At 34.1% G+C, this 12,963-nt stretch overlaps 2 protein-coding genes across 3 annotated transcripts in view; one reads left to right on the forward strand and one right to left on the reverse strand.

Moving 5' to 3' along the window:
* Positions 1-10,362, reverse strand: part of LOC116337203 — a 12,984-nt gene extending 2,622 nt beyond the window's left edge. For both annotated transcript variants that reach the window (XM_031761590.1, XM_031761588.1), the window contains exons 1-2: positions 9,950-10,362; positions 8-819 (exon numbers count right to left, since the gene is read on the reverse strand). In XM_031761590.1, the coding sequence (XP_031617450.1) occupies positions 8-800 (793 nt within the window). In that variant the 5' untranslated portion in view covers positions 801-819; positions 9,950-10,362. The remainder of the gene's footprint in view (positions 1-7; positions 820-9,949) is intronic.
* LOC116337204 (transcription factor glial cells missing-like) lies at positions 8,025-12,083 on the forward strand. Its single transcript, XM_031761591.1, has 5 exons — positions 8,025-8,160; positions 9,020-9,502; positions 9,597-9,831; positions 9,977-10,073; positions 10,339-12,083. Exons 1-5 carry the CDS (start codon positions 8,150-8,152, stop codon positions 11,709-11,711), a joined length of 2,199 nt encoding a protein of 732 aa, XP_031617451.1. The 5' UTR covers positions 8,025-8,149; the 3' UTR covers positions 11,712-12,083.
* The last annotated feature ends 880 nt before the right edge of the window (positions 12,084-12,963 follow it).

The raw sequence follows: 12,963 nt of genomic DNA on the forward strand, positions 1-12,963 counted from the left end.
GGTGCATTTGGCAGTTGCAACGCTTGTGACAATAAATCATCACTCGCATGATTTGGTACAATTTCTTCTTCACTTGTATATGACGATTCAGAAACAATCTCATCATCTTCATCCTCAGGCTCACTATTCTCAATAAAATCAGTTTCGGGAACCAAATCCAACTCATTTTGCAGTGGAATGTTTGCATTGCTTTGAAAACTATCATCATCAGATTCGCTTAAATCAGTTTCCATTATGATTTCGTTGTTGGATGAGTAATTTGATTGATTTTCATCTGACAGTGAATCATTTGAGTGATCACTCAGGTGACTGGCAGCTTCTTCTTGATGCTCATCATCGATATCCTCATGTTGCTCATCTTCCGAAGATTCACTGGAATCCGTCTCCAAAATTATCACATTCTCAAGATAATTCGATTCAGGGATTGCTTCAATTTCAGGAACGTAAACATTTTCAATTCCATCTGAATGCACAAGCGTTCTGCGAAAATCATCATATGATGGAAGTTCAACCTCACTTTCGTCTTCATTTTCACTTGGATCTGAGTCGGGAATAATGTCATTTTCGTGATGATTCAATGATTCATAGTCAAATATGCTTTGCAAAAAGCCTTCTTCGTCACTAAACAAACTGGGCTCGGTATGATTAGATCCATCTGTGTCACTTGCGCATGATGTCTCCGCAATAATATTATCATCGACGATATGTTGGGCGATGTGATTTTCAGGCGTTCCCGGAACTACGTCTTTATCATCGCTATCTAAAGCACTGGGCATATTCAATCTTACTGCAACTTCCATTGTTGACCGTTATTCAATGCTAACCAGAAAAAAAGAAAATAGAGAAAGAGAAAACTGTATAAAGCAACTGTAAAGTCAAACTTGTGCATGAATAGCAGCTGATAAAATTGAAATAGTTAAAGTAATAGACGTGTAATTATTGTAAAAGGAGCAAGCGAATAAGACTAAAAAATGATGTGCGAATGATGGCCAGGTGAAATCGCAAAACCAAACGTGCAATTGCATTTGAATTCATTTTAATCGCAGTCAGCTTCAGAAATACACGAAGGATAAATAGCAAAACCAAAACCAGTGCAGCGTGCCATCGAAAGTGAAAAACATCTTGCGCATATTTATGCAAACGTTACAACAGAAAAAAAAATGGAGGTACGAGACAGGAGTAAAAAAAAGTTGTGAATCATGACGAAAAGACATTGAACAAACGCCACGATTGATCCACACAGCACGCAAATCGCCTAAGAGCCTCTCGCATCTGATACATTGAAATGTAATTGAAATTCAGTGAAATCAAAACTGGTTTGCATCCGTCACGACACCGCAAATCTTTCTCTGTCTGGAAAAATCGGCCAATCTCAACGAACGACCACCATCTAAAGAAAAATTAACATTTTTATATCTGACGCGCTCTTTTTTTTCCAAAGCTGCTGCATTCAAATCTATATAACGTGTGTTTATTTTTGGCTCGTGGATATATGGCACACGATATCATTATTACATACAAGCACACTAAACGTACAAATGAAAAAAAGAAGATAAAAAACACTTTTGGTATTTTACATCATTAATATGTTATCTCTGCTTTGTCTGTGGCTGTGTGTTTTAATTGTCAGCGTCTAAATGCGAACAAGCATTTGCAAACGGTGCTCATGATACACTTTTATGATTTAATTTTTAACATACGTTAATTTTTGTTTGTTATTTATAAGTGTATGGGTGTGCGGTTGTGGCTATGTTCGCTTACACTTTGATATTATGCTCTAAGAGAGAGTGACAGACAGAGAGAGAGAGAGGGGCACGCAAAAAGAAAATGTGCGACAAAACTCAATGAACAGCAGCTAATTGTACCCGTATGTATTTCTATAATGTGGTGCTTAGCTTTGTTTTAACTCGGTTATCATCTCTTTATTTACTGCTGAAGTGTGTTCACTGTTCACATTGATAAAAACCTTTTTTATTTAATGACGTTTTTCCCTACTTCGGTATGATTTTCGCAAGCGTTTGTTATTAATATTTAAAAACATAGAATATTGTTGACATGAATAAAGACAATTGACATATTGCAACATGTTGACACATGGTATAGTTTAAAATTTCACTATGGTTGACATGCAAATACTTGAATAGTTAAAAATCTATTAAAAATGCAGTTTTTACTTTTCATTCTTTTGTTGGTCCAAAATACTTATGGTGGCTGGATATTCCGACCATTTTTTTGCCTACCTAAACTCGTCGATTTTTCAATCATGGAGTCCAATTTCATCTTTTTCAAAACTGTATAAAATCTTCTGATTCCAAAAAGTTTTATTTTTCAACTGCAAACAATTTTCTGCCATGATAATTTTCACGAGAAAGGCACACGCTTCATTTGCTGAATTCGATTGAATCGTAAAGGTAATCACGAATACATTTTAATTAACGTAAAAAAAATATTTCACCATTCAAGTCATGCGTTTCTTCTGCTGCATAAATTGTTGTTATCGAATTGAAAAGTAGTGGTTGACCTTTTTAACTGCTTTTATGTAGTGCAAAGAGTTTTTGGTGGTGATCATTTTGAATGCGATGTGTGCGTCAGCTTGACATTTATGCGCGGAAAAAGATGCGGGTGAAAAATATCTAAAAAAAAATTCTGTCGTAATATGTTCGCTGTTCAGTGCTAGTGACAAGTCGGAATAATAGTTGTAATGGTTCATATTTAAAAAAAAAAAATACCCCAACTATAGAGTACAATAGAGAAAGAGAGTGTAAACCGGCGTTAAATTCAAATGTAATGATTCAGGTGAAAATGTTTTCTGTGTGGTTCTGTCATCTGCAAATGTGTTCATTTATGCAAATAGACGTAATATACAATGTTGAAATGTTGAAAAGAAGTTCAACGAATCTAAATCATAATTTATGGCTTAATACATAAATCGGCAACACATTTTGTGTTCGTGAGATGCAAGTGCAGCATTTTTGTATCGCCCCATTGTTCATTCAAAAGAAATGCGGACGAACCAAAAAAAAACAAACTGGTTGAAGAGTGTTTTCTAAGCGATTATGTTGATTCGAAGCTTCAAGGTAAATATGGTGCGATCTAAGAAACGAAATGGTTTTCTTTAATGAAAAATGTCCTAAAGTGAATTTGAATTGCTGCATTCTCTTACAAAAACGGTCGATAGACATTTGATTACCGCACATGCATTATATTTTCTGTCAGCTATTAAAAACGTATATCGATGTTGCCGGCTTGTAATTCAAAATCACTAAAATCACCATGTTATTTGCACGAGCACTTTAGCATTTCCAATTATATTTTTCAGAGCATTTTTGCATTGAACTTCTGTACAAATTCGAAATGCCTCGTTCGGTGCAAATCAATTTTTGATCTGCTCTAATTTTTACTTCTTTTTTTACTGCGATACAATGTAACTGATTATGGCACGCATTTTTTTGTGTTACATATACAAAAGTACATATTAAAATTGGTTCACAATCTGCGGCACTTTTATTTACCTAAAATTGTTCAAATGATTCTTTTGTTATCGACATTCTTCATATTACTTAATTTGTGTATGTGTGTCAGAACCGATGATTATCGATTGGCCGGAGGCTAGCATAAAACAGCGATGATAGATAGGAAAATTTCGATTTTTTTTTTCATTTTTCGTCGTTCGATTTCATACGATCCATGAATCGCGATGCGGAATTTAATATTGACGTGAGAAGATGCAATAACAATCAAATCAAATTATAAACGGATGACTTTGCAATGCCTTCCGATATTTTCAAAGAAAAACAATGAACAAATGAATGCTTCCATATTGAAACTAATATTAAACATTTTGTTGCCAGGATTGAGATTAACAACTACAATGATTACTTTTTTGATTCTTCATGTTCTGAATTTCACGATGCTCAATAGGAGGCAATATACAAAATAAATGAACATATTAGGTAATAAGATATACTTAAGTCAAATTAGTGATCAACATGCATAAATTACAGGTTAGCAACACAAAAAAAAAATAATTTTATGCGTTCGAATGTGTCTTCAGCTGATTGTGTTAGTTTTTGCAGCTCGATTCCTGCATATTTTTTCACTTTCAATTTTTTGGACATCATCCATCATCAGGATCTTTGTAAATATAGAGACTTGAGAATGAGATTCACATTATGTCGGCGACCATCATTGCATTCTTAAGTTTTTGCAATGTATTTTAATAGTCCATTAATAAGTAATAAATACGGTACAAAAATGTTTTTTCCATTCAATGCGAATACATTTCGGCATTTTACATCTTTGAAAAAAAGCACGAAACACTTTTGCAAACAAGTAATTTTGATGCAAAGAGAGGAAATGTGTTTGCGTTTTTGTGCAATATTTCTTAATTATATTGATATTCTTCTGGTACTCGTGCAATCTGTATCGTTGTCTTTTGTACCATCTTCCGAGACGGATGTCAAAACATCATGACAAAACAATTTAGAAAAAAAATTGTGATCTATCATTACTACACACAACTGCAATTGCAACATCTTTTGTATCATTTTGCCACACTCCTTGTTATTTGTCAATTACCATTCAGAAAAAATAACATTAAACAATAATGACTCGTTTGGGGAAAACACGCACCACAGCAACTGGTCGAGTGCAATGCTATTTCAATGATCGATCGATTAATTCAGATGGATTTTTGTCATGCCTTAAATTTAAATTCAATCGATTTTCACATGTGCCCTTCATTACCATCGCATTTTTCATGAATTCGAATGAATTGAATTGAATTTATTTTTTGCGTAAATTTCCATTTTTATGGATTCCTGTATCAATGAATTAACGGTAATCCAGGAATGAATTGAAGTTCAATCTGGTACTTATTTGGTGTTTACTTTTGTTTGAAATTAGTCAAAGGTCATCGATCAATAATCTGCAATATGCTTTTTCATGAATGTTCTGATTCAAAACTTCTGAAAATATGTGCACTCACATTGTCTTTGAAACGACCAGTTCTCATTTAAAAAAAAAATGTTCACCGTTTTAGAGCAAAACTTTCTTTGGCAGAAACAAAAGGAAACCAAGTAAAAGTCGGAATTGAAAGTGCAACGTATAAAAATGACGAAGGGTGAAATTGCTCATTGCCATTGACAGAGAATGAAAAACTTTTTTTCCGCTCAAAACAATATGCAAGGAATTAAATTAATTAAGCGGCAAAAACGTGTTGAATAGTGCGCTTACAAAGATTAGATGGGGGTTCGCAGGTGTTATCCTTAAATGTGTTTAGTCTTCAACGTGTTCATGCATTCGGTTGATTAAAGTCCTTACTTTTGTAGCTTTAAGGCAAACTGAATTTAAATTTAAAGTTGAAATCATTTCATTTCAATTCCATTCACATTTAGGAAACCAAAAAAATTTACCAAGAAAATGAGCAAAAAAATGTACGTATTCATGACGACAAGAAACATCTGAAAATAAACTCGACAAAGTATGCGTAGTAAGCAGAAAAAAAGAGCGTCATTCGGCGAGAAAAACCGAATGTAAACTAATAACCATAAAAATCACATTACGAACGATGAGATAAAAACTAAATCGACAAAAATCTTTGTCGTGTTATACAAATTGGACGGAGTGATGCAAAAAGATGGTTTGAGTGCACGCTCGTAATTATAAATGGGCAGTAGTGGCTTCTGATTCGGTATGTTTAATAATATTATTATTTTTTTCGTGAAATTTTGTATTTTATCTTCGAATGATACTGAAGATGCTGCGTGTGTGACACTTAAGCGAATCGAAATAAATTAAGTGGCCGAAGAATGATGAAGTGAAATGTAAAACGCATAACAGAAAAAGAAGAAGAAAAACAAATAAAATGATATGAGATTGGACGGAGCTGAAAAACTTGTAAAACATTATTCAAATTAAATTGGAAGTACGCATCATAAAATGTTAATAAATAAATTAACCATTTTTATGTAGGCTCATTTTCGGTGTAGCCGTTCATATTTAAACACTCAATAAAGACATTGTCATCATCAACTAAATGGGTAAACCATAAACATAAAATAGCTCCGTGTGTTGTTGATATATTTTTTTTTTTCATTCTCTCTCTTGGTCGCTCTTTTTTATTTTTAAATGCCTTCAATTAAAGCTATTTTCTTATTAAGATCCCGAAGAACGAACGAAAAATATATAATATCTTCGTGCCACAGAGTAATTATTATCGAGGATGAAAATCCTGCTCTGTGAATTCTCATTGAGATATACTCAAGCATGTTTAATTATTTATACAATTTTCAACTTTCGAATGTTTTTTTAGTCATTGTTTTCTCTCTCTCTCTCTCTCTATAAATTCGATGGTATGCCAAACCGTCTCTGATTAAATGACAAACTATTTAATGTTTTCATTAAGTAGCTTGTTAGCGCACCACTGACGATCTTATCAAAATTACATTTGAACGCAACGAAATATTAAAGTTCGAATAATTGTTTTGGGTTGTTTAATGTTCAATTGCTTGAGTTGTTCGATGTTGAAGAACATCATTGAATTTTATTCGCCCAAAAACATGTTTTTCACGCACACGATTTTCGTTAAATAAAGTAAATTAAACATAATATTCATTGAATTGTTTGACACTGACCTTCTGAATGTCGGAACTCAAGAGAAAAAAACGGTTATTTTTCAGATGCAATAACGCCTATTGACCTGGGTCATTTTTCAATAAAAATCGAACATCGGAAAACTGCATTCCAAAAATTATCATCGTTTTTATGAATCATCTATTGTTTAAATGGGCTGTTATCCGATATGCACTTAATATGTAAACCATTGCCATCATAAGTTCAAAAATTATGTAACTTAAACAACTTGAAAATGGTTTATTGTTTCCTGTTTTGGTTAATTTATTTGAAAAGACCAGTCTTTCAAATTGAAATTGAATGTCGAACACGTGTGCAATGAATTTAGTATTCGAACGGGATATAAATTGTATAATCCAAAAAAGGAATTTCCATATCAAAGAAATTGCGATTATATGTGAGAAAAACGCTCTTTGTTCCTTCTTTTGGAATTCCTTCTTTTCTACCAAAGGAAATATCATTGCTTTAAATCAAAAGAAGCTAATGCCCAATGAATCAACCAAAGCCCGAACATTTTATCCGACCAATGAAAAACATCGAGCGCATTTATCTAGTGTGTGGTGACACGACGGTCTATTTCATTGTATTTGGCCCTGCCTCTCATTCTATTCGTATGCTTACACTGTGAATCTGCTTCGGCTCATACGTTCACCGTGCACAATTCTCATAGAGAAGGCGGAGCCATTTTACATTTGCCGCTTTTGTTTTCTAGTGTTTTCTTTGTGCTTTGTGTGCATTGTGCGCGCCGTTCAAATGGTACAAATATAAAGTATCGGCGCGACGATATCACAGGCTCTTTCCACACATATATATGGTTATTTTTTTAAATCCTATTGTATTCGTTGGTTGTGGAAGCGATCAAGCTATTGTTGTCGCTTCGTTGTTCTACAGACTAATACGCAGAGTACGAGACAACACACAAACACATTCACGCATGTACACAGGACCCTATTTGAATTCGTGCGTATTCGCTTCATAGTTTTTTAGTTATATTTGGACTCTCGTGATACGTATGCTCTTTCTAAATAGTTCAACATTTGATGTGTCAGTTGCTAAACAACTTTAGAACCGAACGGTCGCGAGTTAGACTCACAATCTCCCTCAATATTTCGGCGAACGATCTGTTTGAACAATTTTTTTTATCACTTTGTGAATTGTGACGAGTTTGTGTTGTTATCAACTGTTTTTGAGTTATAATTTTGTACTTATAATTGAAAAGAAAAGACTAAAAAATATTTATTTTTTGCTGAAATCGTGGTTGTGTTTAATAAACTGCTTATTTGAACACTTCAAAATAAGAATAAGATTATTGGATGAAAAAATCGAACCAGAAACTGTTTGAAAAAAAGAAAAACAATTTATTGAGAATCCATTTAAAAAGTGATCTTTGAAGCAATTGAAACTTTTTCAAACAAAAAAAATTGCTCAAAAGTAAAAGCATAAATAAAATTTATTTTTTGATTTTTGAAACAATAAAATCGAATTTTATGCAGCTTCCCATTGGATTAGTAGAAATATGGTGGTTTTGTAAGTATCCAGTATTTGAATTTTTTAAAAATTAATTTTAATATATTTGCCAGACATTAATTTAGTTTTAAACATCATTTTGAAGCAAATTCAATCAGATAAATTCCCTTTCTTTCTTCAATTTTTTATATATACAAATTTCAATTTATTTTCCCCATCAATTTAAAGATTGAGTTATTATAGTTACACCTTTTGCGTTGGCAAATTGATGCGTTTAATATTTTTAACAAAATCAACAAAAGACTTGAAAAACAAAGAACCTTTAAGCCAACTAATACAACGTAACACGCACACACACATTTTATCTTGTTTGGGATCTAGGGAGAAATTGTTCCATCATTCAAAAAATTATAATTCAAAACTGTATCAAACCACTAAACAATTACTATAATCGACACTTAACTCCCTTTTTCTCCGACTCAATTCAAAAGTTATTGAACTGTAATTTTCTACGGCTTGATTGAGAATAAGAAAACACCGCAAATACTCAATGCATTGACTTCATCCACTGAATGAACGCTTCCAGCAAATGAGTATAAATTGAAGATAAATGTCACAAAGATATTGAAAGAGGGATCTTACTGAGCGCCGCGCTATTCTTACCTGAAGCGTTTCATACGTTCGTTTACGTGTTTTTTTTTATTGCAATTCTCTTTCATGTTCTTCTTTTCTCTCATGATTCCTTGCGACGTTGTTGTGTTTCATTATGATGACCTGAGTTTGTTATATAATAACGTGCGCTTCTTGTTTTGTGCGCTCAAGTCAAGTGTTTATACGACCTTCAAAAAAAAATCTTATTGTGTCTGAATTCTATTGTCATTGCGAAACTAACGGTTGACGTTTATCCTTTTCATTTCAGAAAATATTCGAGTTATTCATCATCACCAGTGACATTGTCAAGACAATCATCTCATTTGCACAATCAAATAACGACAGGCACAAATCAACAGCCAAACATTTTAATGACACACAATAGCAATACGATTCATGCATCAAAATGTGCATCGACCGGTAATGGTTCATCAAAAATACGCGATTGGGATATAAATGACCCGCAAGTGCCAACATTTGGCGAACATGAATATGACGAGTTTTCAGAATGGGCCGACGGTCACATTCGTTATGTGTATCGAAACACAAGCGAAGAGGCACGCAAACATATTTCCGGCTGGGCAATGCGAAATACAAACAATCACAATGTCAACATATTGAAGAAGAGCTGCTTGGGTGTTCTCACTTGTACTGCCAACTGTACATTGCCAAACGGCGAACAGATTCATTTACGTCCAGCCATTTGCGACAAAGCACGAAAGAAACAACAAGGAAAACCATGCCCAAATCGGTGAGTTTCTTTGAATTTTTTGTGTTTCAAAACACACAAGAAAAAAAATGTCGACCGCTTGAACTTGAAACTGAATGAACAATTTCAATTACAGCGCTTGTCATAATGGAAAATTGGAAATTCGTCCGTGTCGGGGACATTGCGGCTATCCAGTCACACATTTCTGGCGATCAACAAACAATGCAATATTTTTTCAAGCCAAAGGAGTACACGATCATCCACGACCAGAACCAAAAAATAGCACTGAATATCGACGAGCCATGGGATCCGGCAGAAGAAGTCGTGGATTGGCCGTTCTTTTGGCACGAGACGCAGCATTGGGCAATAAAGTAAGTTTTTCTTATTTTTTTACACTCAACATTTATTTGAAGTTCAATTTAAAAAAAAAAAATATTTCCCGTAAAAAACCATAACAAATATTCACAATAAAATACAATCGACACAAACCTAATCAATTCGCTCTCTATTTTCCAGCTAATGTCGTTGCGTACCGCAGTTGCTAAGAAACAAAAATCAAACTCAGGCACTGAAAAAATCCGGCCGCCACCACTGATATCTGACTTTAATTCAGGTAATTTTCACAATAAACACTTTTCCTACAGTCGCACTTAAAAAATTGTCAAAATTATGCACGATTTCAAATTAAATAAACGTTTGAACACAACTTATTGAACTGTGATTCATTCTCGAACTGATTTGTCTGTATAAAAATGCGATAACAATTGTGCTGTCAAAATAAATCGGCGTTCTTGTTCACATAAACCAAGACATAAACAGTTTCTAAAAATGTGTTTGTCTCGTTTTTTTTCTCTTTCTCTCTGATTCCGGATATATAGGTGTATCGTGCAGTTGTCCACCGTATCATTGTGTGTGTGGTGCGATGAATGTAAAACTGGAGAATAATAATATGCCGCAACAAATGTTCAAGAGTGAATATTATGGTGTGATGTCAGAGACGTATTGTCATTCGCAAAATACAGAAATGTCGATGCAATCGAGTCAAACTACTGCCGCTGCAAATAACAATCTACCGTATTGGAATCAAACATCATCGCAGCAACAGCAACAAAATCAACAGCACTCACCAACCCATTTGAATTACGGTAGCGGTGCGGCTTACGGCAATCAACAACAGCAACAACAGCAGCAGCAGCATACCGATGCTGTTTATCAAACATTTCAAGCGAACGGGCAAAATGTGTATCAGTCGAATTCAAATTTCAGTAGCACTGTAAATGGCAATAATGTGAGCTCTCAAGATGTATATCAATATTCACCATATTCCGGTGATATGCTGCAACCAGAGGATATTTTCCAAATGGATCAACCGATTCGATCGGCAAATGTATCTTCATTAAATAGTTTGTCTGCATCGCCGCCGGCCACTCTGCTCGATTTGGGTAGCGGTACGATTGAACAACAGCAAAAGCCCATTTCATACAGTCACAGCGAACTCTCTGATTCATACTATAGTTTAAATGATGATAACAGCACGAATTCAAGTCATAATGCTGATGCGAACTGTTTTTACCAAAATATGAGCGCCGATACATCGATGCATTTGCATAATGGAGTGAATGGCAGCCAAAATAATAACAATACAAATATGATCTCAATGAATGCGACAACGATAACAACATCATCACCGCCAACAGTCGCCCATTCATTTGAACATGCGGTAACGCATACATACTACTGTGATACACCAACAGAATCACGTCAATATGCAAAGCATTCACCGACTATGCTTTCACCCAATGAATCGGCCTGCGATCGAATTGCCAACATAAATTATCAGAGTACATGCTATAACAACAACAATAACAGTGCCACCATTAACAACAATAACATTCACGACAACTTCAAAAGTCAAAAACGAAAAGCAAGCGAAGCATTTTCACAATCGCCAAGCAATCAATTCAACAACACATTCAATTCGAATTTAGTCAATCATCACGAATACTATGGCAGCAGTAGCATTGAACATCTTTCCACCAATCTTACGAATTTGGAGCTGCAGCAACAACATCATCATGAGATGCAACAATATGCAACAAATTGCAACCCAATCATTAACGAGTACTGCAACGATCCAGTTTTATCGAATTCGCATGGCAATCAATGTTTAACTTATTATGATAGCGAAACTAATAATTTAGTACAATTATCGACCAACTCATACGAAATTTCGGTCGTTAGTAGCAATTAAATTTGAAGCAAAAAGATTTAAAGTCATAAAAAGTCAAAGAAAGTTTCTTTAAAAAAAAAATGGATTTTTTATCTTTGCTGTTTTAGTCATCAGTTTGTTGTAAGTTGAGTTTACATGTTCCCAGTGGTTATGTTTAGCGTAGTTGGTAAGAAAATATTAGAATGTCGCCAATGAATAGATATGTTGAGGTTTTAATTAAAATTGAATAGGTCTCATCGAATTAAAGGGTCGAACAGTATTTTAGAATTTATTTAAGATGATTTAATGTTTTAATAGACTTAAAAAGTGCATGTTTGTGTGAATATTTGTTTTTTTTTCTCTCTCACACTTCACTCTCTTTTTTTTAAAGAGCAGTGGTTTCATTTTTAGAGCATAAACCTTCGAAGACTAATTAATTTTCAATGTGTACTTATACGGAGATATAATTTTAATTAAAAATCGGTGTAAAAATAGAAATTGAACAGCAGAAAATGTTGCAATTTAAATAAAAAGAATTTACCAAAAGAAGAATTTTCTGTCTTTTTTTGCGGAATATAATCAGATCGCTCGTCAAACAACACGGCCTAAGAGAGCATCAATCTTTTGATGTTTTTTTCCTTAACCACCGCTTTTTTCCCATTTTTTATGCAGTACATTCCGCGTTAACCATCACGCTAACCATTCAGCGGCACCGATGAACGCTAATTAGCAGTAATGAAAAGTAATCAATATGCATGTTTTACGATCGTCAATAATTATGTGCTAAGTTTTTAAAATGTGTCGGAAAAAATGATGAAAACGAAGAACGTTCATTGGACACCATCACAGATTTTGCTTTGCACGTCCGAGTGTGTAGTACATTGGTTGGAAGTTATTTTCGTGAATGTATGGAATTAATTCATTTTTTACACACCTTTTTAAAAAAATCAGAACAAATGCACAAAGAGACCGGAATATAAAATATGCAGAACCGGCCAGAAAATCAAATGACCTGATGCAATAACAAAAAGCATGACAATAAATGAAACGAAAACACACTACACGACAATTACAACATGTTTTTAAAATGGAACTTTGTTTATTTAAGGACATTTAGCTCAATACGCACACACAAACGGTCTCTATTGATATGATAATTTCTTGGATACGTGCATCGAATATACGGCAAACAAGGGAAAAAATGTAACTGCTGATATTTGGCATGCATAATTTTATACGATTGATATTGCAGCAGCAGCTGAGCTCACGCAAAACAATTGGTTGGGCTCGATTT

Source organism: Contarinia nasturtii, unplaced genomic scaffold, assembly GCF_009176525.2.
Source record: "Contarinia nasturtii isolate CC-2019 unplaced genomic scaffold, AAFC_CNas_1.1 Cnas_scaffold_220, whole genome shotgun sequence".
Lineage (NCBI taxonomy): Eukaryota > Metazoa > Arthropoda > Insecta > Diptera > Cecidomyiidae > Contarinia > Contarinia nasturtii.

What these genes read in the sequence shown, in the direction of transcription:
- LOC116337204 (XM_031761591.1), top strand. An exon ending in GGAAAACCATGCCCAAATCG is followed by an intron (nt 9,503 to 9,596) that starts GTGAGTTTCTTT and finishes TTTCAATTACAG; the next exon opens with CGCTTGTCATAATGGAAAAT. An exon ending in GATATCTGACTTTAATTCAG is followed by an intron (nt 10,074 to 10,338) that starts GTAATTTTCACA and finishes CCGGATATATAG; the next exon opens with GTGTATCGTGCAGTTGTCCA.